The sequence below is a fragment of the Mobula hypostoma genome, chromosome 11 (genome assembly GCF_963921235.1).
Source record: "Mobula hypostoma chromosome 11, sMobHyp1.1, whole genome shotgun sequence".
Lineage (NCBI taxonomy): Eukaryota > Metazoa > Chordata > Chondrichthyes > Myliobatiformes > Myliobatidae > Mobula > Mobula hypostoma.
The window spans coordinates 81,386,592-81,414,118 of NC_086107.1; the positions used below are offsets into that span (position 1 = coordinate 81,386,592).

General features: G+C 41.5%; 1 protein-coding gene across 2 annotated transcripts in view; it reads left to right on the forward strand.

Annotated features, from left to right (window-relative positions):
* The window catches only part of LOC134353871 (serine/threonine-protein phosphatase 6 regulatory subunit 3-like), a 235,219-nt gene that overhangs the window by 47,169 nt on the left and 160,523 nt on the right, over positions 1–27,527 (forward strand). For both annotated transcript variants that reach the window (XM_063062365.1, XM_063062366.1), the window contains exon 2: positions 4,624–4,856. In XM_063062365.1, coding sequence (XP_062918435.1) covers positions 4,630–4,856 — 227 coding nt within the window. In that variant the 5' untranslated portion in view covers positions 4,624–4,629. The remainder of the gene's footprint in view (positions 1–4,623; positions 4,857–27,527) is intronic.

Here is a 27,527-nt window from a genome sequence, read left to right on the forward strand (position 1 = left end):
TAAGAATGTATCCAATAGAGTAGGTTGCGGAGCAACTAGATGTCGTGTATTTGGGCTTAAGGAAAGCTCTTAATAAAATCCTGTATGGGTGATGGATGAATAAGATTAGTGCAGATAGAAATGGGAATAGCGCAAGTATGTTTTGAGATTTAAGAAAAGAGTAAAGACAAGTGAGTACTTTTTAAGTTGGCAGGCTGTGACTAATGAATACTGCAGGGACCCAAATATTGGCATCCTCTATCAATGATTTGGCTGAGAGTGCCACTTTCATATTTCCAATTTTGTAATGGCATGAAATTAAGTGGGAATGCGAGTGATGAGGATGCAGAGGCTTCAAAGGACTGTGGACAGGCCAAATGAGTGGAGAGCATGTGGCAGATGGAGTATAAAATAGAAAATGTGGGGTTTTCTACTGGTAGAAAAAAAAACAGACGTTAGCTATTTAAATGGTGAGATGTTGATGTCCAAAGGGACTTGCGTATCAGAATCAAGTTTAATGTCACTGAAGTATGTTGTTTTGCTGCAGCAATACATAATAAAAAAAACTATAAATTACAATCAGAAATATATATATTAAATAAGTAGTGCAAGAAGAGAGCAGCTAAGGTGAGGTAATGTAAATGGGTTCATTGTTCATTCAGAAATTTGATAACAGTGGGAAGAAGCTGTTCCTGAAACATCTTCAGGCTCCTGTGTGGTAGCAATGAGAAGAGGGCATGTCCTGGGTGATGGGGTTACTTAATGACAAATGCTACTTTTTGAGGCATCACCTTTTGAAGATGTCCTCACTGCTGGGGAGGCTTGTGCCCATGATAGAGCTTGTTGAATTTACAACTTCCTGCAGCTTTTTCCAAACCTGTCCAGTGGCTCCTGCATACTGGACAGTGATGCAACCAGTCAGAATGCTCTCCATGATGTGTACATTTGTAGAATATGTACATGATCATACATCTGTGGAAATTTGAGAGTGTCTTTGGAGATATACCAAGTCTCCTGAAACCCCTAATGTAATATAGCTGCTGTCGTGCCTTCGTTATAATTGCATCAATTTGTTGGGCTCAGGATAGATCTCCAGAGATGTTGACACCCAGGAACTGCTCACCTTTTCCCCAATGAGGACTGGTCGGTGTTCCCTCAACTTCCCCTTCCTGAAGTCCACTATCAATTCTGTGGGTTCACTAACATTGTGTGCAAGGTCTTTGTTGTGACACCGTCCAACTAGCTGTCTCACTCCTGTATGCCTCCTCATCATCACACTCGTCTTTGCACATGTCCTTTTCAAAAAAAAAGTACAAAATGCTGGAGGAACTCAGGTCAGGCATCATCTATGGAGAGGAATAAAGATTTGATGCTTTGGGCTGAGACCCTTCATCAGGCTGGAAAGAAAGCGGGAAGAAACTGAGGGAGGGGAAATAGTACAAGCTGAGCAGCAGAGATCATAGAGGGGAAGCAGTAAGAGAGGATCTCACTGAACTGCCATCAAAAAGCAGATTTAAAATTCTTCAAGGTAAACATGTCTCAAAGAGACTTCACAGTCCTGTCCTGTAATCCATAGCTGCAAGAAATTGAAATGGTGGGTGATATAGTATCGTGAGGTTCTTTCTGCCAGTGGTGGAGAGCAACGTGCCTGTGATGTTGGGCTGAGTCTATTATTCTTGTGTTTCTGGGCATTTGATGTGACCAGTCACAAAACTTCCAACAGTAAATCTCTAGTACTTTGTTGGGGTGTTTTGTTAACCTCATTACTACCTCATGAAATAAAGATGCTGGCACACTTTCCTTGTGATTACATCGATGTGCTGGGCTCAGAAGTGATCATCCGATATGTTATCACCCAGAAATTTAAAGTTTCTGACCCTCTCCGCTACTGATCCACTGATAGGGACTGGCAGATGTTAGCTTTCCTGTTCCTTCCTGAAGTCAACAGTCATTTCTTTTATTTTACTGACATTGAGCAAGGCCCTGTTGTGGCAGCACTCAACTAGCTGTCCTGTTTCACTTGTGTACTCTAACTTATCATGACCTGTGATTTATCCAACCACAGTGGTGTCTTTGATGAATTTGTATATGGCATTGTAACATGGTGAATCTTTGGAATTCTGTATCTTGGAGCATTGGTGGTTCTGTGGTCTTTGGACCAGAGATCAAAAGATTACTAGATCTTAAAAGAATCAGGAGATGGGGAAAGAAAGCATATTTTTGAGATAGAGAATTGGTGATATTCCCGAATGGTAGACCAGGCTTGAAGGCCAATGGCCCACCTCTGCTATTTTGTATGCTGTTATGTGTATCCATTCCTTGTTTAGGTAAGTGATGCATTCCAAGAAAAGACTGAACAAAATTTCATAAATCAAAAAGATTGTAAAATGCATTAGGGGAATTTTTTATACAAGCACAGAGTAGCATGCAGTTCATTGCAGCAAGAAATAGCTTCATAAATCAAAATTGCTTACTCATTCAGATGACAGTATTATAAAAGACGCATAAATCAGATGCTGGTAATCTAAAACCATGGTATTGCATTATTGTATTGGAAGAATGCTAACTTTGGGGTCTTGTCTGATTTCTCAGTTTAAGTTGAAATTTAATGGCCTTTGCTTCCTCTCGCCTTTGTTATTCAAATAACAATCCATGGGTGACAAAGGACATTAAGGACATCCTGAACGCTAAAAAGAGGGCGTTTAGAGATGGAAATAGGGAGGAGCTGAGGGCAATACAGAGGGACCTGAAAGCCAGGATCAGGGAGGCTATTTTCTATTACTATTCTATTACTATTTATCATTTCTATGACTATTACTATGTACTAATAATATTACTATTACTATTTCTATTACTATTTATTATTTGTGGTGCAACTGTAACGAAAACCAATTTCCCCCGGGATCAATAAAGTATGACTATGACTATGACCTAGTATTCCCATCTCTAAACAGGTGGTCTGATTCTTTTTTTGGATGCAAAATAGTGATAAAGATTCTTTGCCAGGACCACCAGACTCAAAAACAGTTACTTTTCCTAAAAGGCAAGGCTGATCAACACCTCCACCCAACAACTCACCCCTCCACATCCCCCCACCACTACTATTTTGTCATTTCCTGTCAGTCACCTTATTTGCAGACACTGCAAATAATCTGGAGTAACAATTATTTCATTCTCCTTTACACTTGTATACTGGAAATGACATTAAATATTAAACAACACTGAATTGCCGGATTCAGAATCAGGTTTAAAGTCACTGGCATATATCATATGAGCATTTATCTGTATTAATTGCTTGTCCTGTCTTCGTATCTGGCATGCTGATGGTGTCTGCCCATGATAAAGTCATTATTCTTACAAATCTATCTCACTCCCATCTGTGTACATATGATTCACTTTTTTTAAATGATGAAATATTACTTTACTGTAACTTCAGATAGTTATTTCTGAGATTTTGTCTCATTAAGTTTACTTCTATTAAAATTTCAATCCCATCGAATTATCCATTCCTCCCAAAGAACTGGTGCTCATGGATATTTCCATTGATACCAGCTGAGGTCCCTTACCCAAGTAGCTCTGTTAAGTGTGAGTTTAGATGATCCTTTTAGATCAAGATGATAAGTAATCTTTCATCTTCAGTAGGTACAAACGCTTCTCCTCCACTATCATATTTCTGAACAGACCATGAACATTTTCTCACTTTTTGTACTACTTATTTTATTTCTATTTCTAATTTTAATCTTTTTACATATTGCACTGCAAGTTTACTTCACAACATATATCATTGATATTAAATCTGATTTCCCTATCTTAAATGCATATCTGCATGGATAAGTTTTAGTCAACTAGAGAGTATCTCCATTTTGCAAGCTCATACTTCCCTCCACCTTAGACAGCTAGTTGTTCTGTATACAGCTGTAATCTGTTTGAATATTCTTCGCCTTAATTGCTCCTTTTTATTTATTTTTAGGACATGGGCATTTTTGCAAAGTGCTTTGTCAGTACTTGAATGGGGTTACACCAGGCTTTGAGGTACCACTGAGTGGTGATCAGATCTTGGGCTGCATTATCGTATTTGTCTCCATTATTTATTTCTCATCAGTTACTACTCTTGAGAAAACTTGAGCCACACCTTGAACCCTTCTAGCATGTGAAAGGTATGGTTTGCGTAATGTTCAAAGACTAATCTATGACAATGAAGAGACAGAAGTATTTAGATTTTAGAGTTAGAGATACAGCACAGTAACAGGCCCTTCTGGCCCACGAGCCCATGTCTGCCAATTGCACCATGTGACCAGTTAATCTACTATCCGTACATCTTTGGAATGTAGGAGGAAAACAGAGTATCCAGAAGAAACCCACATGGTTAGGTGAAGAATGTACAAACTTCTTCCGGATAGCGGCAGGAGTTGATCCTGGGTCACCAGTGCTGTAATAACGTCACACTAACTGCTATGCTACCAACCTGCCCCTCCCAATACCTACAGCTTTGTCCACGTAGTACTGAGAGTTACATGAACAAGCTGTAGGATGGTGCTGTCAGCATTTTCTAATGTAAAATGTAGACGTATTCCATCCATGATAATTTGTATTATGTTAAATGATCAGTTATAACTGTACCTCTCTTTTCTTGGTGTTCTGCAGCTCATTATGTTTTGGAAGTTTGACCTTCACACAACGTCGCACATTGACACACTTTTAGAACGTGAGGATGTCACACTCTTTGAGCTTATGGATGAGGAGGACGTGCTCCAGGAATGCAAGGCCAATAACCGCAAACTGGTGGAGTTTCTCACACGGCCACACAACATGGAGGCACTTGTCACCTGCATTACAGTGGAACCTTCGGAGGATATGGACGAGAAAGTTCGATACAAGTAAGAGTTTGTTCTGCAGTGTTGTAATTTAGATGTTTGGTACTAATGAAATTTTTTTCAATGATCTTATAACATTTCATGGTTTATAAATAGTGTACTTTTATTTAAACATGAGATTCTGCAGATACTGGAAATCTAGAGAAACACACAAAGAACTCAGCAGGTCAGGCAGCATCTTTGGAGAGGAATAAACAATTGGCATTTTGAGCAGATGGCCTTTATTTTATTAAATATCCTGAGATATTCAGTGGTTTGGCATGGACTAGATGGGCTGAAAGGCCTGGAAGTGATGTTTTCATTAGGACATTGAAGTGACTTTTTATTTATTATTCTATAATTTGTAGGCTGAATGATTGTGGCATCAGAGCTCAACTGCTCATCTTCCAGTGTCCATGCATGCACTTTTGAGATGTACTGATAGTTAACATAATGAATAGGTACTTGAATAAAATGTTCATTTTTTATCTCCCTGGAAGAGATTACAGTAGCATAGCGGTTAGCATGATGCTATTACAGCTCGGGATGTCACAGTTGAGAGTTCACTTCCAGCATCTTCGGTAAGGAATTGGTATGTCCTCTCCATGGAATGTGTGGGTATTCTCCGGGTAATCTGGTTTCCTCCAACATTCCGAAGTCATACTGGTTAGTAGGTTAATTGGTCATTATAAATTGTCCCGTGATTAGGATAGGGTTAAAATTGGGAGGAGGGTGGTTGCTGGGCGGCATGTCTTGAAGGGCCTTACGGGCCTATTCCGCATGGCGTCACTAAATTTACAAAAAACTCAAACACCACTCTGAGGTAAGCTTTGTTGATGCCATAGAGTGGGATCAGATCTTGAGTTGCATTAGAGTACACTCAGTGGCCACTTTATTTGGCACATCTGTACACTTCATTAATGTAAATATCTAATCAACCAATCATGTAGCAGCAACTCAATGCATACATGCATGCCGACATGGTCAAGAGGTTCAGTTGTTGTTCAGACCAAATATCAGACTGGGGAACAAATGTGATCTAAGTGACTTTGACTGTGAAATGATTGTTGGTGCCAGATGGGGCAATTTGAATATCTCAGAAACTGCTGATCTCCTGGGATTTTCATGCACAGCAGTTTCATGAGTTTACAAAGAATGGAGTGAAAAACCAAAAAAAAGTAATCCAGTGAGTGGCAGTTCTATGGGCGAAAACACTTTGCTAATGAGAGAGGTCAGAGGATATGGCCAGACTGGTTCAAGCTGACAGGAAGATGTCAGTATCTCAGATAACCTTGAGTTACAAAAGTGTGTGTAGAAGTGCATCTCTGAACACACAACACGTCAAAACTTGAAGTGGAGGGGCTACGGCAGCAGAAGACCAGGAACATACAGTCAGTGACCACTTTATTAGGTATAGGAAGTATCTAAAAAAGTGGCCACTGAGTGTATTTGTATCAGTTACACATTAGACAGTCCTGACTGCCAAGGTAAAGGGCACAATTATATTTCTTCCCAGTCTGGAAGATAGATTTCCCACTTGAGCTGGGTGACGGGGCATGATTATGGAATTGTGGCTCTACAAGTCATATCTGCACATGAATCTGTATAAACATTTTAAGTGTAACCTCTTTGACTTCCATACAGGCTGCTTGAGTTATCTTGCTGCATCTTTACCCTTTATTCCTAACTTCAAACTCTCACTTTCATTTGTTAGAATGTCTTTTTACTTGATTGTTAATTTTCTTCCTACTCACTTTTTAAAAAAACTCTCTTGGAACTTATAGCTTCCTGTTTGCTGGAGACCATTTATGGTTTCCACTATGCCTAGAATGTAGAATATTATGACATAATATGGGCCCTTTGGCCCATGATGTTGGGCTTACCTTTTAACCTACTCTAAGATCAATCTACCCCTTCCCTACATTTTTCAATCATCCGTGTGCCTATCTAAGAGTTCCTTAAATGCCCCTACCCACTACCCCGCAGAGCGTTCCACGCACCCACCACGCTGTCATTTCCCCCCCCCCCCCGATACTCTCTTCTAATCACCCTAAAATGATGCCCCTCATATTAGCCATTTCTGCCTGGTGAGAAAGTCTCTTGAATAGTGGATATTTTGTTTTATTTCAAGCCACTCTGGGTTTCAAAATCAAGAGACCTCGTCCACTTATGGATTGTATACTTGCAGCTGTTAGATCTTCATGATGAGCAGACCGTGATAACATGGCTGGATGTTATTCGGCCTTATTGCAGTTAGTGGCATAGTGACTTGAAACCCAGTTGTAGTTGGGCTGCGATTCAGTAATCTGTAAGAGCTTCACTCTTCAAGGGGGAAAAATATGATACTATATTTTATTGTGACAGTGAATATTTCCCAAATCAACTTAAAATATTCCGATATTTTTGGCAGGTACCAGTACCAGTAGGTGTCGGCAACTTTTTTGGAAGGGAATTCCAAAACCATATGTTCCATCAGGATATTGTTGTCAATGAAATGACTATGCCTATATGCAGCAAGGCATGGACAACAAGCAGGTGTAAGATGATAAGTTGTAGGTAACATTTGTGTCCAAAGTGCAGGCACTGTTCACCTGCAGTCCAAGAATGTCTGACCAAATACTCCTGATACTTATTAGAATTACCAACACTAAGCTGTGCCTTATTGAAATCATGGGGGTCACCACAGACACGGAACTCAACATAAATGCCATAGCTCTGAGAGAAAATCAGAGGCTGGATACTTTTTGATGACTTCTACCATCCAAAGCCTTTCCACTGTCTACAAGACGCCGGTCAGAAGTGTGATCGAACACTTGTGATTGAGTACAGTTTCAGCGACTTTAAATAAGTTTAGTAGAATTTGGTGCAAAATGGCTCCCTTGACACTGCAGTCACCATCATTCGCTGCCTTCACTAATGCTGCATAGTATCTGGTGCGTGTACAGTACCATATTTAGGCTATTTCAACAACATCTATCATAGCCTTAATCTACTGTGTATCCTACCATATTTCAGCCAGGATCCCCTGCCTGAGCCCATCCCATCTGCCTGTGTCTGACCTAACACCCTCTCTTCTTGTTACTACCAACGGGTACTTTGATAATAAATGTACAGGTTTCCCCTGCCATCTGAAGATAGAGCGTTCCTATGAAACGGTTCGTAAGACGGGAATGTTGTAAAGCGAAGAAGCAATTACCATTTATTTATATGGGAAAAATTTGTGAGCATTCGCAGTCCCAAAAATAACCTACCAAATCATGCCAAATAACACATAAAACCTAAAATAACAGTAACATACAGTAAAAGCAGGAATGGTATGATAAATACACAGCCTATATAAAGTAGAAATACTTTTCTACAATCATTGCCTGCACTGTTCTCCGTAGCGAAAATCTCACACAAGCGCTCTCGGCAGAAACACGGCGCAAGCGCTCTTGGCAGAAACACTGTCCGGTAACTTTTAAGCTATGAAACTGCCAAATCATACCAAATAACACATTAAAATACACAGCCTATATAAAGTAGAAATAATGTGTGGACAGTGTAGTATCACTTACTGGAATCAGGAAGACAGTGCCGAGCACACTGATGGTGTGTTAGGCTGAGTCGTCAGAGGTTGGGGTGGTGCAGTGGTCCCCAGCATCCGGGCCGCCAACTGATACCGATCCGCAAAGCGTGCAGTGGTGCAGCGGTGCAGCGGTAGCCGGGACGCACCCAGCACATCTCTAAGAAAAAAGCCGAAATAAATAAGCTAATTAATTAGGTGCCGCCCGGCATGTAAATGTCGGCCCAGATCAGAGGCGATTGCCGATTTCGTCGCTTCTGACCTGGGCCAACATTTATGTGCCAGGCCGGCACCTAATTAATTAGCTTGCTTATTTCGGCTTTTTTTTCTTAAAGATCTGCTGGGTGTGTCCCGGCTACCACTGCACCACTGCATGCTTCGCGGCAATGTATCAGTCTGCGGCCCGGAGGTTGGGATCATTGGGGTGGTGGGACACTGAGGTGTCATCTCATTGTCGTCTGTTTCCATCGGGGCAAGCAGGTCATCTTGTTCTATGTCTGCCTGCCTTGATGTCGAAGGTTGAGGTTCATCGTCTGCTGTGGCTGATGTGGAAGGCTTGAAAAACGACAGTATGCTTGACTGCTTAGCCTCACGCAGTTTTCTATTATACAGTTCTTTGTAAGCACTCAAACCATCCTGCAAATATGCCCTAAACCTACGTACCTTTTCAAAATCAAAGTCGTACTTTTCTGCAATCATTGCAGCAAAAATCTCATGCAGTTGCTTCACTTGCAGTTTCTGGACGACTTCATTTTCGGTCCGTTCGCTACTGCATTCGATTTCGATTGTTATCCTTTCCTCTTCCAATTTCATCAGCTCTTCATCTATCAGTTCTTGGTCATGGGATGCCAAAACCTCTTCAACATCGTCTTCGTCAACTTCCACAAGCCAAATTCACTTTGTCCTTGCTTCGTTCACCACGGTCGAAATGCTTAATTATGTCTAGTTTTACGCTAAGTGTAACACCCTTACGAGCTCTTTTAGGCTTTTCCGATACCTTAGAACTCATCTTGCTAACGGATGCTCAAAATAAATTGACATAAGGCAGAGATGCTCACAGGCACATGTTTAAGCAATGCCAGCTAGAATGCAGTTCCGGGATAGGAGCTTGGCTGCTCGGGGTATGCACTGCCTTTTCTCGTAACAGTGAAAACACCTTCTGTTAGCAAAAACAGGTAACTAATGTAGGTCTTTTGTAACAGCGAGGTTTCATAAAGCGAACATTCGAAAAGTGGGGGACACCTGTACTTTGAATCTTCCACTGAGAAGATCGAGTGCATGGGTTCTCCCCTACCTGAAAGTTCTTCTCTAAATTGCCCACATTCTGATTTAGAAATGGATTGCTGTGCTGAAATCATGGAACTCACAAGCTAAAAACAGTCCGGGAGAACCTTCACTTATGCCCCTTCGAGGGGCAGTTAGCAACAGGCAGAAATACTGGCAACAATAACAAAATGCTGAAAAACAAATATGGGGAGAAATGCCTATCGTGATGATTTGGCTGAAATGTCTTTATAATTTGAGATCATCATTGGTAAATTAGTTTATTATTGTCACAGGTACCGAGCTACAGTGAAAAATTAGCACCAGGGTATAGTACTGTCTGCTATCCATACTGAACTGTTTCATTACAGTGGTGCCCTGAGCTAGTAGAAGGGAAACAACAGAAAGCAGAATGAAGGGTATAGTTACAAAGTGCAGTGCAGACAGACAATAAGATGCAAGGCCATCATGAGGTAGATTGTGAGGTCAAGTCGTGTTAGGCAACCATTCAGTAGCCTTATAATAACAGGATAGATGTTTTCCTAGAGCCTGGTAGTATGTGCTTTCAGGCTTTTGTATCTTCTGCCAACTGGGAGGGAGGAAGCAAAGAGAATGACCAGGATGGGTAGGATCTTTGGTTGTGCTAGCTGTTTCATCAACAGTGCAAGGTAGCTGTCGTGGAAACAAAGATTTCCATTGGAGAACTAGAGCTTGTTCTTTCTTGCATATAAGACATGGGTTGTGGTTGTTTATTATTGTCCCTTGAACAAAGATGCAGTGAAAAGCAACACACATCAAAGTTGCTGGTGAACGCAGCAGGCCAAGCAGCATCTGTAGGAAGAGGTGCAGTCGACGTTTCAGGCCGAGACCCTTCATCAGGACTAACTGAAGGAAGAGTGAGTAAGGGATACAGTGAAAAGCTTGTTTTGTATACTGTTTATACAGATTGAATCATTGTGCAGTGCATTGAGCTGCAATGTCAAGCAATAATACAGATTGAAGTGTAAAAGCTACTGAAAAAGTGCAGTACAGGTAAATGATAAAGTGTAAGATCATAATGAGATTATGTTGAGTGTAAATTATTCTCTGAAATTTTAATCCTTTTTCTTGGTTATTAGCGTGTATGATTTCACTGTCACTCATTTGTCAGCTCTTCCACATGAGAATGTAAATAATTGAACATCTGAGATGCTTGGTTCAGTATTTACATCATAGGTTAACCTGAGAATCAAAAAGCTGAAGATGCAGGAAATTTGAAATGACGACATGAAAGTTATTGAATCCTATAGCAATCTGTGCAAATAAAAAAACGAGTTACAAGTTTTGGGACACGAGTGCTGCCAAACCTGCTGTCTTTTCCCAGTGTTCTGTTCAACCTGAGCCCAATCCTGCCTCATCTGATGCACCTCTCATCATGACCTCCCACATTCCAATGGTTAGGGTTAGTGAGTTGCGGGTATGCTATGGTGGCGACGCTTGCCCAGCACTATTTGCGTTGATTTCATTTAACGCAAACGACTCATTTCACTATATTTCAATGTACATGTGACAAATTAAGCTAATCTCTCTTTTGAAACTGGAAGTCAAGAAAAACCCATGCAATCACAGGGAGAAGGTACAGACCAAGCACTGAGAGCATCAGAGGCCAGAACTGAGTCTGAATTGTTGGAGCAGGAAGGCAGTAGCACTGCTTACTGCACCACTCTATTTCTGCCACAGATCTAGTTCCTCTCTGTAGCAACTGCCGCAGATTGCAATAAACATTTGTCATCTTGTATTCTTCCCCAAACTGAGTTTCTAATCCTGTAACATAATTGTTAAAAATCCACGGCTGATTTCTGACTTTCATAAAGTGACCAGGTCACATTTACGTTGTTTCCAGTGCACCTGTGCACCCTTCATTTTAGTCACACGTATTAACAGCTGTTCTCCACAATCCTCCATGTCATCAGGTGACTTGCCTGCCTTCTGGTGTTGATGAAATATTGGGAAAGCATTTTTCTGTCCTCACTGCAAACTCTTACTTGTGCCATCAAGCTATCGTAATTATCCCAGACTACAACATTTATAGTCTTATATTCTTCTCCAAGCTAAGCTTCCAATCGGCATTGTCGTTGTCATAATCAGAAACAGATGTTCCTTTCAGCTTTTGTAGTCAGCTCACATTTTACTGAAGCCCTTTAACCACATCTTCATCACTTTAAACCTTGATCCCCTTTTTGCCCAATGAAATATACTCAGTGGCCACCTTATTAGGTACCTCTTGCACTTAATAAAGTGGCCACTGATTGTATGTTCGTGGTCTTCTGGTGCTGTAGCCCATCTTCTTCAAGGTTCAATGTGTTGTGTGTTCAGTGATGCTTTTCTGCGCACCACTGTTGTAACACATGGTTATTTGAGTTACTGTTGCCTTCCTGTCAGCTTGAACCAGTCTGGCCATTCTCCTCTGACCTCCCTCATTAACCAGGCTTTTTTGCCCACAGAACAGCCATTCACTGGATTTTTCTTTTTTATTTTTCACACCATTCTCTGTAATCTTTGGAGACTGCTGTGTGTGAAAATCCCAGGAGATCAGCGGTTTCTGAGACACTCAATCTACTCTGTCTGGTGCCAACAATCACTCCACGATCAAAGTAATTTGTTCCCCATTCTGATGTTTGGTCTGAACAACAACTAAACCTCTTGAGCATGTCTGTATGCTTTTATGCATTGAGTTGCTACCACATGATTGGCTGATTAGATATTTGCATTAATGAGCAGGTGTTCAGGTATACCTAATAAAGTGGCCACTGAGTGCATGCTGAGCATACATGCCTATCTACACGAATCTATGTGTGCGTCAATTCCACTTTCCTCTAACTTTGGCGTGTTTGTGTATCTGTCCAGATGCCTCTTAAATGTTACTACTATTCCTGCCTTTGGCACCCCCTCTGCCAGGTAATTCCAGATATTAACTACTTTGTGCAAAACGTTTACCCCTCAGATTCTCTTTAAACCACCTCCTCCTCACCCTAATCCGTGGACAGTGTAGTCCTGAAGTAGAGTCTTGGCCTGAAACATCAAACTGTTCATTCCTCTCCATGGATGCTGTCTGACCTGCTGAGTTCCTCTAGCATTTTGTGTGTGTTGCTCTGGATTTCCAGCATCTGCAGACTTTCTTGTTTTTATGATATCATGTCTTGGCCTCCTTTGCCTGATGGAAAACAAACCAAGCCATTTCAGTCTCTCCTTATAAATCAAACACATAGTTTCAATGTTTTCTTGGCCTTTCTCCATCTGTAGAAGATGAGGTGTGACTTTCTATTTCCTATCTCCTCTCTAGTTAAGGTGCTATACCCCAAGTCTGGGATAAACTAATCAAAATAGGACAGTAGTTAAGTTGTTGACAATTAGGAGAGCCAGAAGTGGCCATGAGAAGGACTTGGCGGACAGGATTAGGGAAAACTCCAAGGCATTCTATAAGTACGTGAAGAGCGAGAGGATAAGATGTGAGACAATAGGACCAACCAAGTGTGACAGTGGAAAAGTGTGTCTGGAACTGGAGGAGATAGCAGATGTACTTAATGAATATTTTGCTTCAGTATTCACTATGGAACAGTATATTGGCGATTGTGGGGATGACTTACAGTGAACTGAAAAGCTTGAGAATGTAGATATTAAGCAAGAGGATGTGCTGGAGCTTTTGGAAAGCATCAAGTTGGAGGAGATGTACCCCATGCTATTGTGGGAGATGAGGGAGGAGATTGCTGAGTCTTTGGCAATGATCTTTGCATCGGTGGGGACAGGAGAGGTTCCGGAGGATTGGAGGGTTGCAGATATTGTTTCCTTATTCAAGAAAGGGAGTAGGGATAGCCCAGGGAATTATAGACCGGTGAGTCTTACTTCAGTGGTCGGTTAGTTGATGGTGAAGATCCTGAGAGGCAGGATTTATGAACATTTGGAGAGGCATAATATGATTCGGAATAATCAGCATGGCTTTGTGAAAGGCAAGTCATGCCTTACGAGCGTGATTGAATTTTTTGAGAATGTGACTAACCACATTGATGAAGGTAGAGCAGTAGATGTGGTATATAAGGATTTCAGCAAGGCATTTGATAAGGTTGAGAAAGTAAGGAGGCATGTGATCCAAGGGGACATTGCTTTGTGGATCTAGAACTGGCTTGCCAACAGAAGGCAAAGAGTGGTTGTAGACGGGTCATATTCTGCATGGAGGTCGGTGACCAGTGGTGTGCCTCAGGGATCTGTTCTGGGACCCCTACTCTTTGTGATTTTTATAAATGACCTGGATGAGGAAGTGGAGGGATGGGTTAGTAAATTTGCTGATGACACAAGGGTTGGAGATGTTGTGGATAGTGTGGAGGGCTGTCAGAGGTTACAGCAGGGCATTGATAAGATGCAAAACTGGGCTGAGAAGTGGCAGGTGGAGTTCAACCCAGATAAGTGTGGGGTGGTTCATTTTGTTAGGTCAAATATGATGGCAGAATATAGTATTAATGGTAAGACTCTTGGCATTGTGGAGGATCAGAGGGATCTTGTGGTCTGAGTCCATAGGACACTCAAAGCTGCTGTGCAGGTTGACTCTGTGGTTAAGAAGGCATACGGTTCATTGGCCTTCATCAATCGTGGAATTGAGTTTGGGAGCCGAGAGGTAATGTTACAGCTATATAGGGCCCTGGTCAGACCCCATTTGGAGTACTGTGCTCAGTTCTGGTCACCTCACTACAGGAAGTATGTGAAAACCATAGAAAGGGTCCAGAGGAAATTTACAAGGATGTTGTCTGGATTGGGGAGCATGCCTTATGAGAATAGGTTGAGGGAACTTGGTTTTTTCTCCTTGGAGTGATGGAAGATGAGAGGTGACCTAACAGAGGTGTATAAGATGATGAGAGGCATTGATCGTGTGGATAGTCAGAGGCTTTTTCCCAGGGCTGAAATGGCTAGCATGAGAGGGCACAGTTTTAAGGTGCTTGGAAGTGGGTACAGAGGAGATGTCAGGGGCAAGTTTTTTACGCAGAGAGTGGTGAGTGCGTGGAATGGGCTGCCGGCGATTGTGGTGGAGCTGGATATGATAAGAGTCTTTTAAGAGACTCCTGGATAGGTACATGGAGCTTAGAAAAATAGAGGACTGTGGGTAACCCTAGGTAATTTCTAAGGTAAAGACATGTTTGGCACAGCTTTCTGGGCTGAAGGGCCTGTATTGTGCTATAGGTTTTCTATGTATTTTTAAAATTATGGCTTATATGACTTGGTATTGGACTTATAATAGATTCGGTTATGTACAGTTTCAGTAATGTTTAGACTACAGGAGCAGAATTAGTCCATTTGGGCCCATTGAGCCTACTGTGCCATTCTATCATGCTCGTTTTATTATTCCTTTCAAGTTCAAGTTTAATTGTTATTCAACCATACATGAATACCCATGAATACAGCCGATCAAAACAGTGTTCCTCCAGGGCCAAAGTACAAAATACAATATCAACAGTCACACAGCTCAAGGCGCATATAGGATAGCAAGCACATATAAGATATCAGTAAGCTACAGTCACACAAAAAAAATAGTCCAAGACCCTGAGTCCATGAATGTTGCAGAAGTCTGTTGTCGAACCCAATACAACTTGTCTTCTGCTGAATGAATACTGACCCTTCTCCCCACAACCTTTGACACCTTGACTAATCAAGAACCTGCCAACCTGAGCCTTAAATATACCCAATGACTTGGCCTCCACAGCCATCTATGGCAATGATTTCCATAGATTCTCCAACCTCTGGCTAAAGTAATTGCTTCTCATCTCTGTTCTAAATGGACACTTCTCTATTCTGAGGCTGTGTCGTCTGGTCCTAGACTCTCCTCTATAGGAAACACTCTCTCCACGTCCTCTTTATCCAAGCCTTGGTATTGGTAGGTTTATTTTATTGTCACTTTACTTCCCAGTGATGCTCTTCCCATCATCTCATCTTCTATCAATTACAACCTGAAGCAACCAAAGGGATTATTTTTAATTCAATGTTGAAATATGGTATAAGTATGACTTTTGTTCCTTGGTTTCCCACTCGTATAGTTTCTAATCAAAAACTGTACCTATTGAATCCTGCATTTATTCCCTTGTTGGACATGATCAAATCCACTAAACTGAATTTTATTTTGTACATCTAATGAACAAATATTGTATGCTTCAATCTGCAACATTTTTTATTTCTGCCTCCTCTTTCCCAGCCCTGAACTGTGTTCCCATTATTCTGTGTAGGCATTTGGGAATACCTGCTACTTCCTCTCCTAAGTCAATAGTGACTAGGTACCTCAGTTTCAGGTTGAATATAACCGGCATATGTTGAGAAATTCAAACACGAGGAAATTTGCAGATGCTGGAAATTCAAGCAACACACATCAAAGTTGCTGGTGAACGCAGCAGGCCAGGCAGCATCTCTAGGAAGAAGTAACAGTCAACGTTTCGGGCCGAGACCCTTCGTCAGGAAATCTGCTATTTTGTAGCAGCAGTATAACTTTTATCATTAGTATATATTAAAAAAAATAAATTATTAGTGCAAAAGGAGAGGGGAAAAATACTGGGGTTCATGGGTTCATTGTCCATTCAGAATCTGATAGCGGAAAGGGAGAGTTAGTCCTGATGTAGGGTCTCGGCCTGAAACGTCGACTGTACCTCTTCCTAGAGATGCTGCCTGGCCTGCTGTGTTCACCAGCAACTTTGATGTGTGTTGCGGGAAGGGAGAAGCTGTTCCTGAAACTTTAGAGTGTGTGTCTTCAGGCTGCTCTGCCACCTCCTTCATGGTAGCAAAGAGAAGAGATTAGAGCATACAATGTTTGTTCATTAGACGTACAAAATAGAACACAATGATTCAGTTTAGTGTGTTTGATTATGTCCAACCAGAGAATAAATACAGAATCCAATAGGTATCACAGTTTTTGACTAGAAACATTCAATGGGATGTTTATGTCCCTGGGTGATTAGGGACCTTAATGATGGGCGGCACCTTGAGCCATCGTGTTTTGAAGGTGCCCATGATGAGGCTGGCTGTTTACAATTTTCTGCAGCTTTTTTCAATCCTGTGGAGTGCCCCCCTCCATACCAGACAGTGATGCAACCAGTTAGAATGCTCTCCACAATACATTTATAGAAATTTGCGAGTGCCTTTGGTGACATACCAATTTTCCTCAAAGTTCTAATGGAATATAGTTGCTTTCATGCCACTTTTGTAATTGCATCAATATGTTGGGACAAGGATAGTTCATCAGAGATGCTGAGACCTAGGAACGTGAAACTGTTCACCCTTTCCACTTCTGGTTCTTCAGTGAAGACTGGTGTGTGTTCCCTTGACTTATCTTTCCTGAAGTACACAGTCAATTCCTTTTTCTTACTGACGTTGAGTGCAAGGTTGTTGCTGCGACACCACTCAACCATCTGATCTCTGTCACGCCTGTGTGCTTCATTGTGACCACCTGAAATTCTACTAACAATAGTTGTGTCATCAGATGACGTTTGAGCTGTGCCTGGCCATGCAGTTGTGGGTGTAGAGAGTGTAAGGTAGTGGGCTAAACGTGTATCCTTGAGGTGTGTCAGTGTTGATCGTCAGCAAAGAGAGATGTTATTTCTGATCCACACTAACTGGTCTCCTGGTGGTTAAGTCAAGGATCCATTTGCAGAGGGAGGTATAGAGGCCTAGGTTTTGGAGCTTGTTGATTAGAACTGAGGGTATAATTACATTGAAAGCTGAGCTGTAATCAGTAAACAGAAGCTTGAGGTAGGTATAGTATTGTCCAGATGATCTGAGGCCAAGTGAAGAGTCAGTGAGATTACATCTGCTGTGGACCTATGGTGATGAGAGGCAAACTGATACCTGCCAGTATCAAAGGAAATTGAGGACTTCTCCAGTAATTTGAAGATCAAAATGTGATTGGGTGCTTAGGAAATTTGATCTGATTATCTTGAACTGAGATTTTGAATTAAGTGCTCGATTTTGTGTACCAGTGAAATGGAGAAACAGTGATGCATGCATCAGGATGCTCTTCATTGCCTACAGCTTGGCATTCAATAGTATCATCCCCTCAAAACTAATCAATAAGCTAAAAGACCTTGGCCTCAATACCTCCTTGTGCAATTGCAATTGCAGACCCCAGTCATTTCGCTGGTAACATCATCTCCTCCACAATCTCAGTTGGCCCAGGTGCACCACAAGACTGCATGCTTAGCCTCCTGCTCTACTTGCTTTACACTTATGACTGTAAAGCTATAGGTCCACAACAGATGTAATCTCACTGACTCTTCACTTGGCCTCAGATCATCTGGACAATACTAATACCTACCTCAAGCTTCTGTTTACTGATTACAGCTCAGCTTTCAATGTAATGACATATTTAAGTTTGCTCACAACGCCACTGTCTTAGGCTGAATCAAAGGTGGTGACAAATCAACATGTAGAAGGGACATTGAAAATCTGGCTGAGTTGTGCCACAACAACTTATCACTCAGTGTAAGCAAGACCAAGGAGCTGATTTGTTGACTTCTGGAGGAGGAAACTGGAGGTCCATCAGCCAGTCCCCATTGGAGGATCAGAGGTGGAGAGGGTCAGAAACTTCAAATTCCTTGGTGTAAACACGAGGAAACCTGCAGAGGCTGGAAACTCAAGCAACACACACAAAATGCTGGTGGAACGCACCAGGCCAGGCAGTATCTATAGGAAGAAGTATGATCATTCCTTGGTGTTATCATTTAAGAGCAGCACCTCCACTTTCTTAGAAGTTTGTGAACATTCAGTCATTTAAAACTTCTGACAAACTTTTATAAATGTGTGGTGGAGAATAAATTCACTGGTTGCATCACAGCTTTGTACGCCTTTGAATGGAAAAGCCTATGATAAGTAGTGGATACGGTCCAGTCCATCACTGGTAAAGCCCTCCCAACCATTGAGCACATTTCCATGAAATGCTGTTGCAGGAAAGCAGCATCCATCATCAGGGATCCTACCATACTTTCTTCTCACTGTTGTCGTAAGGAAGGATGTACATGATCCCCCTCACACCACCAGGTTCTGGAACAATTATTACCCGTCATCAGGCTCCTGAACCAGGGGATAACTTTACTCAACTTCAGCCTCCCATCATTGAACTTTTTCCACAACCTATTGCAAGGACTCTTCATTTCAGATTCTTGATATTTATTGCTTATTTACTTATTATCACTACTTCATTATTATTTCATTCATCTTTTTATATTGCACAGTTCGTTGTCTTTTGCACATTGAGTCCTGAAAAAGGGACTCAGCCCAAAATGGCAACTCTTTATTCCACTCCATAGATGCTGCCTGTCCTGCTGAGTACCTCCAGCATTTTGTGTGTGTTGCTTTGATTGTTCATCCTGTTGGGTGCCGTCTTTCATTGATTCTATTGTTCTTGTACTTACTGTGAATACACACAAGAAAATTAATCTCAAGGCTGTACATGCTGATGTATGATCTTTGACACTGTATCATTTGTATTTTGTTGAAGTATAAATTTACTTTGAACCAATGTACTTTCATTCCAGTCCTTGAATTATTAAAGATTGTTTCATGCACATTTTGTAAAAGGTATGAAAATTTGATTCTGATAGGAAATGTCAGCAAGGATGGTTCTCAGCCTGGCTATATCATCATTATAGTTCTTTAAAAGTTACCACTGAACATTTCTGTGAAGTTGTTTCATTGTTCTGACATCATAGCGTGACTGAGAGCATATGCTGGAAATGTGAAATTGAACTGCTGAAAACACACGTCACGTAGCATCTGTGCAAGGAGATGCAGAGTTAATGTTGTGGGTTGACTGACTCTTTAACCTGAAGTATTGCCTTGACTGAGCAAATTGGTTTCAGCCCCCAATCTCATAGAATCTCTTTAAAGATCTTCCCAATTTTCACAGCAGTCATCCTGTTACCCCTCAGATTGAAGCCACCACATTAATAAAAACTTTGTCCGCTTACAATTGGTAATGATGCATCAACACCACTCCATACCTCTTTCCTCAGCCTGCCCACTCCTCTCCAAGAGCTGTGAGGTACAGCTAACTTCTGATCCTTGCAGCCATGCTTTTTTCTGTGAGAAGATCAGGAGGTGGCATGCTAGCACGATGCTTTACAGTACCAGCAAACCAGGTTCAATTCTCACTGCTGCACATAATTCTCCCCGTGATCATGTGGGTTTCCTCCCATAGTCCGAAGATATACTAGTTGGTAGATTAATTGGTCATTGGAAATTGTCTTGTGATTAGGCTAAGGTTAAATTTGGGGATTGCTGGGTGGAACAGCTCGAAGGACCTGAAGAGCCTATACTGTGCTGTATCTCAATAAATAAGTGAGAAATATTATTCTGCTGAACATCTGAGGTCTAACTATTGTGTACATTAAGTTGTCCTTATATTTACGCTTCCTGCAGAGAGGAGTTCGCAGATAAAATATAAATTCCAGGCATTCAAACTCTTCTTCATCTAAACAGCATTTGAAGCCTAATTATAAACGGGCAAGATTACAGAATGTGATCCCAAAATGCTAGTTTAAAAATCCTGTACCAAAAAATTGAATTGTAGTTCTGCAGTCAGTAATTTACCTTAAATTGTTTCCCCATACATCATTATCCCTCCCACAGGAGATTGGAGTTTGGATATTAATATTACAAAGTACAAGAATGATGCTTCTGCAGTTGATGTTTTAATATTTGTAATATTACAATTGTTAGCAATTTCATATCTAGGTCAGAAGATTATGCATTTGGGCAATATACCAAGAATGCAGCTTATAACCAGCTCAGCGCTGCGCTGAGGGGAAGCTGAATTAGTTTGACTTTTATGTATCTCACAATACTTTTGGCGGAGCTGGGTGATCTTGTGGCATATTGGTTATTCCTCTCCTTGTATACACTGAGAAGAAATGCAAGCAGCTTCATCTCATAGCTTTTGGACTTCGAGGCTGTAAAAGTTGACATGTTTCTCCCTTATTTTGAGATTGTTTATCTCAATATTCAAGATTGTTTATTGTCATTCTTCAGTACGTGAGTGTAAAGGAGAACAAAATGAACGTTACTGTGGATCTGATGCAGCATAAAAAAACAATAAGCTTACAGAACACAATACGAAAAACGAAGACATAATAAGTATAAATGCAGTTCTATAAAACACAATGTGCAAGTGACTGAGCGTAACTGTACATACATAACATGAGCTTATATACATAGACTGATTGTATGTATATAAGGTGATGCTGAAGTGCAGGGTATCTGTACATAAGATGACTCTTGTCAGGAGGAATTCTTGGTAGCAGCAGGTATATGAAAACACTTGTCAGTGTAGCTATTAGGTGTGGAGTGTAAAAGTAAAGGAGCAGTGCATGCAGATGGTGAAGGATGCTGAGGGGCTGTGGAGGGGAGTAGCTGAAATGGATGTAGGTGTGGTGGGGAACAAAATCACAGCAAAAATAAATATCAAGAAACTTATTTTTGTTATTTTTATTGAGATACAGCGTGGAATAGGCCCTTCTGGCCCATCGAGCCCAGTAGCCCATGACAACTCACGATTTAACCCTAGCCTAATTATGGTACAATTTACAGTGTACAATTAACCCAGTTACTAGTATGTCTTTGGACTGTGGGGGGGCATTGGGGAGAAGAGAACCGGAGTATCCGGATGAAACCCATGCATTCCACAAGAAAGACGTACAAACTCCTTACGGAGGATGCTGAGATTGAATTTTGAACTCCGGCGCCGCAAGCTGTAATAGCATCATGCTAACTGCTATGCTGCATGGTGCCCCAAAATTGGAGGTTTCTTTCCTGAGAAATGTAATGTCATTTTTAAGTCTGTAATTAAATTTAAAATTGAAAATACATGACAGGAGGTCTAAATAAAACAGTAGCTTTTTAGAAAGAAAGGTATTTATGAGGCATCTTTCATAGTGTTGGAACATCCCCAAAGTGTTTGTAGCCAACCAAGTATATTTTGAAATGTAGTTATATTTGCAGTATAAGAAGCATAGTAATGCTGGTAGGTGGATAAATACTAGATATGATACCAGGGAGAAACCCTTCCTTAACTTTAAAACTGTTTTCACTGGATCTTGACCCGTATGAGAGGGCAGTTAAGGTTCAAGATTCTTTAATGTTATTTCCAGTATACAAGTGTAAGCACAAAAGAAAACACAATATGATAAAGAACACAATAAAAACCCACAATAAATACATTGATTGTTATGTTCTTAAAGTGATCTAGGCACAGGAGTGTCTGTACATAATGTGACTGACAGGAAATGATAAAGTAGTGGTGGAGATGTGGAGGGCTGGGTTAGTGGGTTAGTTGGTGGAGGTGTTGATCAGCCTTACTGCTTGGTGGAAGTAACTCATTTTTGAGTCCATTTAATATCTAGTTTACAGGAGGTATAGTTAAGGGAGAGCAGAGATCTTGTGGCAAGGGGCTGAGAATGACTTGTATAGGGAGGGGAGGAGGAGGCCAAAAAAAAGGGATCAACAGGCTTCATGTCTTGGTTCTGATATACAATGCAATAAGCAGTGATCATAAGAAGGAGGTTCACAACAGGATCTTGATGTTAAACTGTACAAAAAAACTACATCATTCTAAACACAAGAGGTTCCGTAGATGCTAGAAATCTTGAGCAACACACAGAATGCTGGAGGAACTGAGCAAGTCAGGCAGCATCTATGGAGGGGAATAAACGTGATGTTTCAGGGCAAGACCCAAATTTTGACTATTTATTTCCCACTATAGATGCTACCTGAATGCTGAACTCATCTAGCATTTTGTGCGTGTTGCTCGTTATTGTTTTAACTCTTAATCTATCTTGCCGTAATGTTGCACCTCATCTCATCTCCAACAAGCCTTGTGCGAGGGAGCTAATCTGCAGGATATATGAGGAAACTCTTCAATCAAAGATCCATGCCACTCCAAACTCTGTGATAGAACTCCAGGGTGCAGATGAATCACAGGTTCAGAGGGTTAACTTGCAATGTATTTTTGATTTCTCACTGAAGCATTAGAGAGAGCTGCAGAGATGTTCTTTGCCAGTCCCTACATTGACCCTGATGAAAAGGTCCACAACAAAGCATGGACTACTCATCAACTTCAGTAGATGAGGCTTAGCCAATTTGATGAAAAGGATTTGAAGGTTAAGGCTGCAGATCTGGCATGAAGGTTCTGGGCTACCAAACAGCGGTATTCCTGACCTTCCCATACACGTCGGAGACATTGTCTAACTGCGGCAGGAATCTCAAGGTTCCAAAGAGACTGACCACAAACACCAACAGTGGAGATTCCCCAAGATGCTGTGAATTCAGTGCAGGATCACAACTGTGTCCCCTCCCAGGCTACCAGTGCCAGAGGCGGCACGGTAAAGTAGTGGTTAGTGCCAGTAATCTCCGATTGGGGTCCTATTCCAGCCACTGTCTATAATTAGTTTGTATTTTCTTTCTGTGACCACATGGGTTTTCTCTGGGAGTTCCTGTTCCTCCCATGTTCCAAAAGTGTATTGTTAGTGTTAACGAGTTATGGTCATGTTATGTTGGCACTGGAAGCATGACGACACTTGTGGGTTGCCCCAGCAAAGTCCTCGGACTGTGATTTGTGTTGACGCAAAACGATGCATTTCACCGTGTTTCTATGTGCATGTGATAAATGAACCTAATCTCAATTTTTAATCTAATCTCCTGGTATTGAACCCTAATTACATTCGGTCATCTCTAGTGCACAGACTCCATTGTTTGCCTGCCCAGCATCATGTCAAAGGGGAAAGGAGGTGGGCTAGCTTGGTTGATCAGGGAAGGCGTCAGAGCAGTGCTGAGTTGTAATTTAATTACTGTGGACTGTGATGTAGAATTAGTTTGGGTTGAAATCTTGAATAACAGGATGGAAAAGGAGTGGGAGTAGTCCATAGATCCCCAAAATGACCTCTTAATATGCTATAGCATAAGTGGGGAGATATTAAGAGCATGCTTGAAAGGAACTGCAACTATCATGCAAGATTTGAATTTGCATATTGATTGGAAAAACCAAATGACGTAGCAATTGTAGAAAAAGAATTTGTGGAATGTGCCAGGGATTGCAGTGTCTATCCAGAAATAGGCTATTTTAGACTTGGGGGTTTGTGATATGAATAAGGGATCTTGTGGTTTAAGATCTCCTTGGGGGGTACTGACCACAGAATGATAGAATTGCATATGCAGTTTAAGGATGAACATTACAGGTCCATAACCAGTACTTTTCATTTTAAATCAGGGCTATTTTAATCGTATGAGAGCGGATTTGTTTAAGTTGGGATTGGGTAACCAAGCTAAGAGACAAGTCATTAGAGGAAAACAGGCAGTTATTTAATAATGCTGTACAAGGTTTTAGTTCTCAATCAAAACCATAAAAAAACAGAATCAATGGTTAACAAACAAAATAGGGATAATGTAAAATTGTAAACTCAGGTCTACAAAGTGGCAGAGCATAGTAGTAAAGAAGAGAACTGAATTATTTTCATCAGCAGTAGAAGACTCATAAGACGGGAGAAATTTGTTTTGAAAGAAAACTTGCCTGTAGAATATAATCAAACAGTAAGAGTTTCTGTGGATATAAATAGGGAGACAGTGGGTAGGGTAAATGTAGGGCCTCTGGAAAATGAAGCTGGTGATTTAATAACAGCTATAACAAAGATATAGAAGGTATATTGTATATTCTTTTTGTTAACTTCTTTACCATGGAAGTCATTGCTAATACCATAAAAATATCAGATTTATCAGATAAAAATATCAGAATTTAAAACAAACTGATCAAACTTTGAAATGCAGTGGATTCCTAGATAGATTAATTGGGTAGCCACTTATTTGGGACAGCATTTAAAGAACAAAAACTCATGAGAAAATCGCCGGGATCCCCTTTGTTTACTTGGGACAGGAGACTGTTCTCGAAAAGTTTCTAATTACATGCACTTATGTGGCGATAGATACTATACTGTATTTAAAGTGAACCATTTTAAAATGGCATCATTTGTGTGTGTTTGTGTTCAAAAAGCAGTGATTTTTGTCACTGATAGTTGTCGAGAAATAAGTAGTAAGACAACTCAGAACTGTTTTACTCGCCGCGGTTTTAAGCATTCAGGCTTGGAGATGCCAGAAACGGTGGGCAGTGAGAATGAAACTATTTCACTACTTCAACAAGTTAGGAACTACAAAGAATTTGAAGGTATCGACACTTATCGTGAATGTTATAATGAAAATGAAAATTTGGAGTATGCAGTCATCAAAAGCATTGTATGAAGGTAGTCCATTATTTGCAGTAGGTGTCCGCGCTGATTTTGTTTATTTACAGTCAATCAGTTTTACTCAGATAAATGGTAGTTTGTCTTTTTTTAATACCTTTTTAACTATTTCCATGAAACTTCGGCTAATTGGGGCAACAGCTTAATTGGGCCGAAATATACAGATTTTAATGTGTCTCAATTAACCGGAATACACTGTATTCAGTAGGAAATTTTAAACTTTGAAAAAGAAAACAAAACTGAACAATGGGAAAAGAGCAGTGAAGTGGAACTAATTGACCATAGGAGTAAAAAATAAGCCATTCAACCCATTTGCTACCAAGGAATCTGCACAGCAGTGATGAGCTGAATGGTCGCCTCTTGTGCTAGAAATATAGAAACATAGAAAACCTACAGCACAATCAGGTGAAAGTGGTTGAGCTGTTTGGCGTGTCTGCTCAACCACTTTCACCTGAGCTGTCTCCGCAGATTCCTCCACATCAGCTGGCAGGACAAAGTCCCCGACACGGAAATCCTGGAACGAGCTGGGCTGTGCAGCATCTACACCCTCCTGCTGAAAGCCCAAGCCATGTGGGCTGGACATGTGGTCAGAATGCCAGACAGCCGATTGCCTAAGCAGCTGTTGTACGGAGAACTGTGTCAGGGCAAGCGCTCAGTCGGGGGGGGGGGCAGAAGAAACGTTACAAAGACTGCCTCAAAGCGTCCCTCAAAGGCCTGGGTGTCGACATCAACACGTGGGAGACGCTTGCCCTTGACCATCCAGCTTGGCGCAGCAAGATCACCACAGGAGCCCGTGCAGCTGAAGTCAGGCGCATCATCGAGGCGCAACGAAAGCGTGCTGTGCGCAAGACCCGAGCAGCATCCACTGCCACGACAGCACCCACCCACTTGTGTCCCACATGTGGGCGAGCCTTCAGGGCCCGGATTGGCCTCATCAGTCACCTCCGGACCCACAGCCACCAATCTCCCATTTGACTTTGAAGCCATGGTCATCTTCAACTCACGAAGGGTGAACAACAACAACAGCACAATACAGGCCCTTCGGCCCACAAATCTGTGCCGAACATGTCCTTACCTTAGAAATTACCTAGGGTTATCCATAGCCCTCCATTTTTCTAAGTTGCATGTACCTGTCCAGGAGTCTCTTAAAAGAGCCTATTGTATCCGCCTCCACCACCGTCACCGGCAGCCCATTCCATGCACTCACCACACTGTGTGGGGGAAAAAAAACTTACCCCCTGATATCTCCTCTCTACCTACTTCCAAGCACCTTAAAACTGCCCTCTCGTGCTAGCCATTCCAGCCCTGGGAAAAAGCCTCTGACTATCCACACAATCGATGCCTCTCATCATCTTATACACCTCTCATCCTCTGTTGCTCCAAGGAAAAAAGGTAGAGTTCACTCAACCTGTTCTCATAAGGCATGCTCCCCAATCCAGGCAACGTCCTTGTAAATCTCTCCTGCACTCTTTCTATAGTTTCAATACCCTTCCTATAGTGAAGCGACCAGAATTGAGCACAAATGGGGTCTGACCAGGGTCCTATATAACTGCAACATTACCCCTCGGCTCCTGAACTTAATCCCATGATTGATGAACACCAATGCATTGTATGCTTTCTTAACCACAGAGTCAACCTGCACAGCAGCTTTGAGTGTCTTATGGACTGGGACCCCAAGATCCCTCTGATTCTCCACACTGCCAAGAGTCTTACCATTAATACTATATTGTCATCATATTTGACCTACCAAAATGAACAAATTGTGCTGCATGATTCTAGATAGGTTAAATGACTAAACAGTGCTGTAGTTTGACCATTGGGCTTGCTTCTGTATCGGGGCATCACAGGCTGATACCTACTCACCCCTCTATCCCTATGCTGGGATCTTGTGCTCCACTTCTTCCTGAACAAGGAAACTGCATTGAACAATAATTTGCTGTGTAACAGAATATTATAGTCGATAAAACCCTATTACTGGTTGAATCATCAGGCTGAAAGGATAGAACTTGGTCCCAAGGTTCAGTATTTAGTTTAATCTAATTCACTGAACAAATACCGAACCAAGTGCAGTACTACTGTTTTGTAATTGCGTGTGCTGTGGTTAAAGCTGCTCATGAGATGGTGCATTGAAGTGGCACACCACATTTGAGTTAAATTTGCTCAGATCGTTGAGTGTGGAGGAGAGCAAAATCCACTTACAAGAAATTTGCAGCATGCTTGAGAGTGTCTGTTATAGCAGTGCAGTGCAAGGTGCATTTAAAAAATTGTATATCCCTTCCTTTCCAGCCAATGAGATCTTGATGTGTGGCCTTGGCTATATTGTTGGTATGTTTTATGTAACATCATGTGGTCAGCTGTAGTTGAAGTGCTCACTGCTGACACTGAATAAATTAGGAAGTACGCCACTTCCAGTCCTCATGAGCACAACTTCAGCTCTGCAGTGACTTAAACAGAGCTGTTCACACACCCTCACCATCTCTTAACGTGCAGCGAGGAGGAGACTTGCTCTCCCACACTACTATCTCAGTTGAATTGAGTTTTATTAGTATTGTATCTTCCTGCAGGATATGTATTAGGACT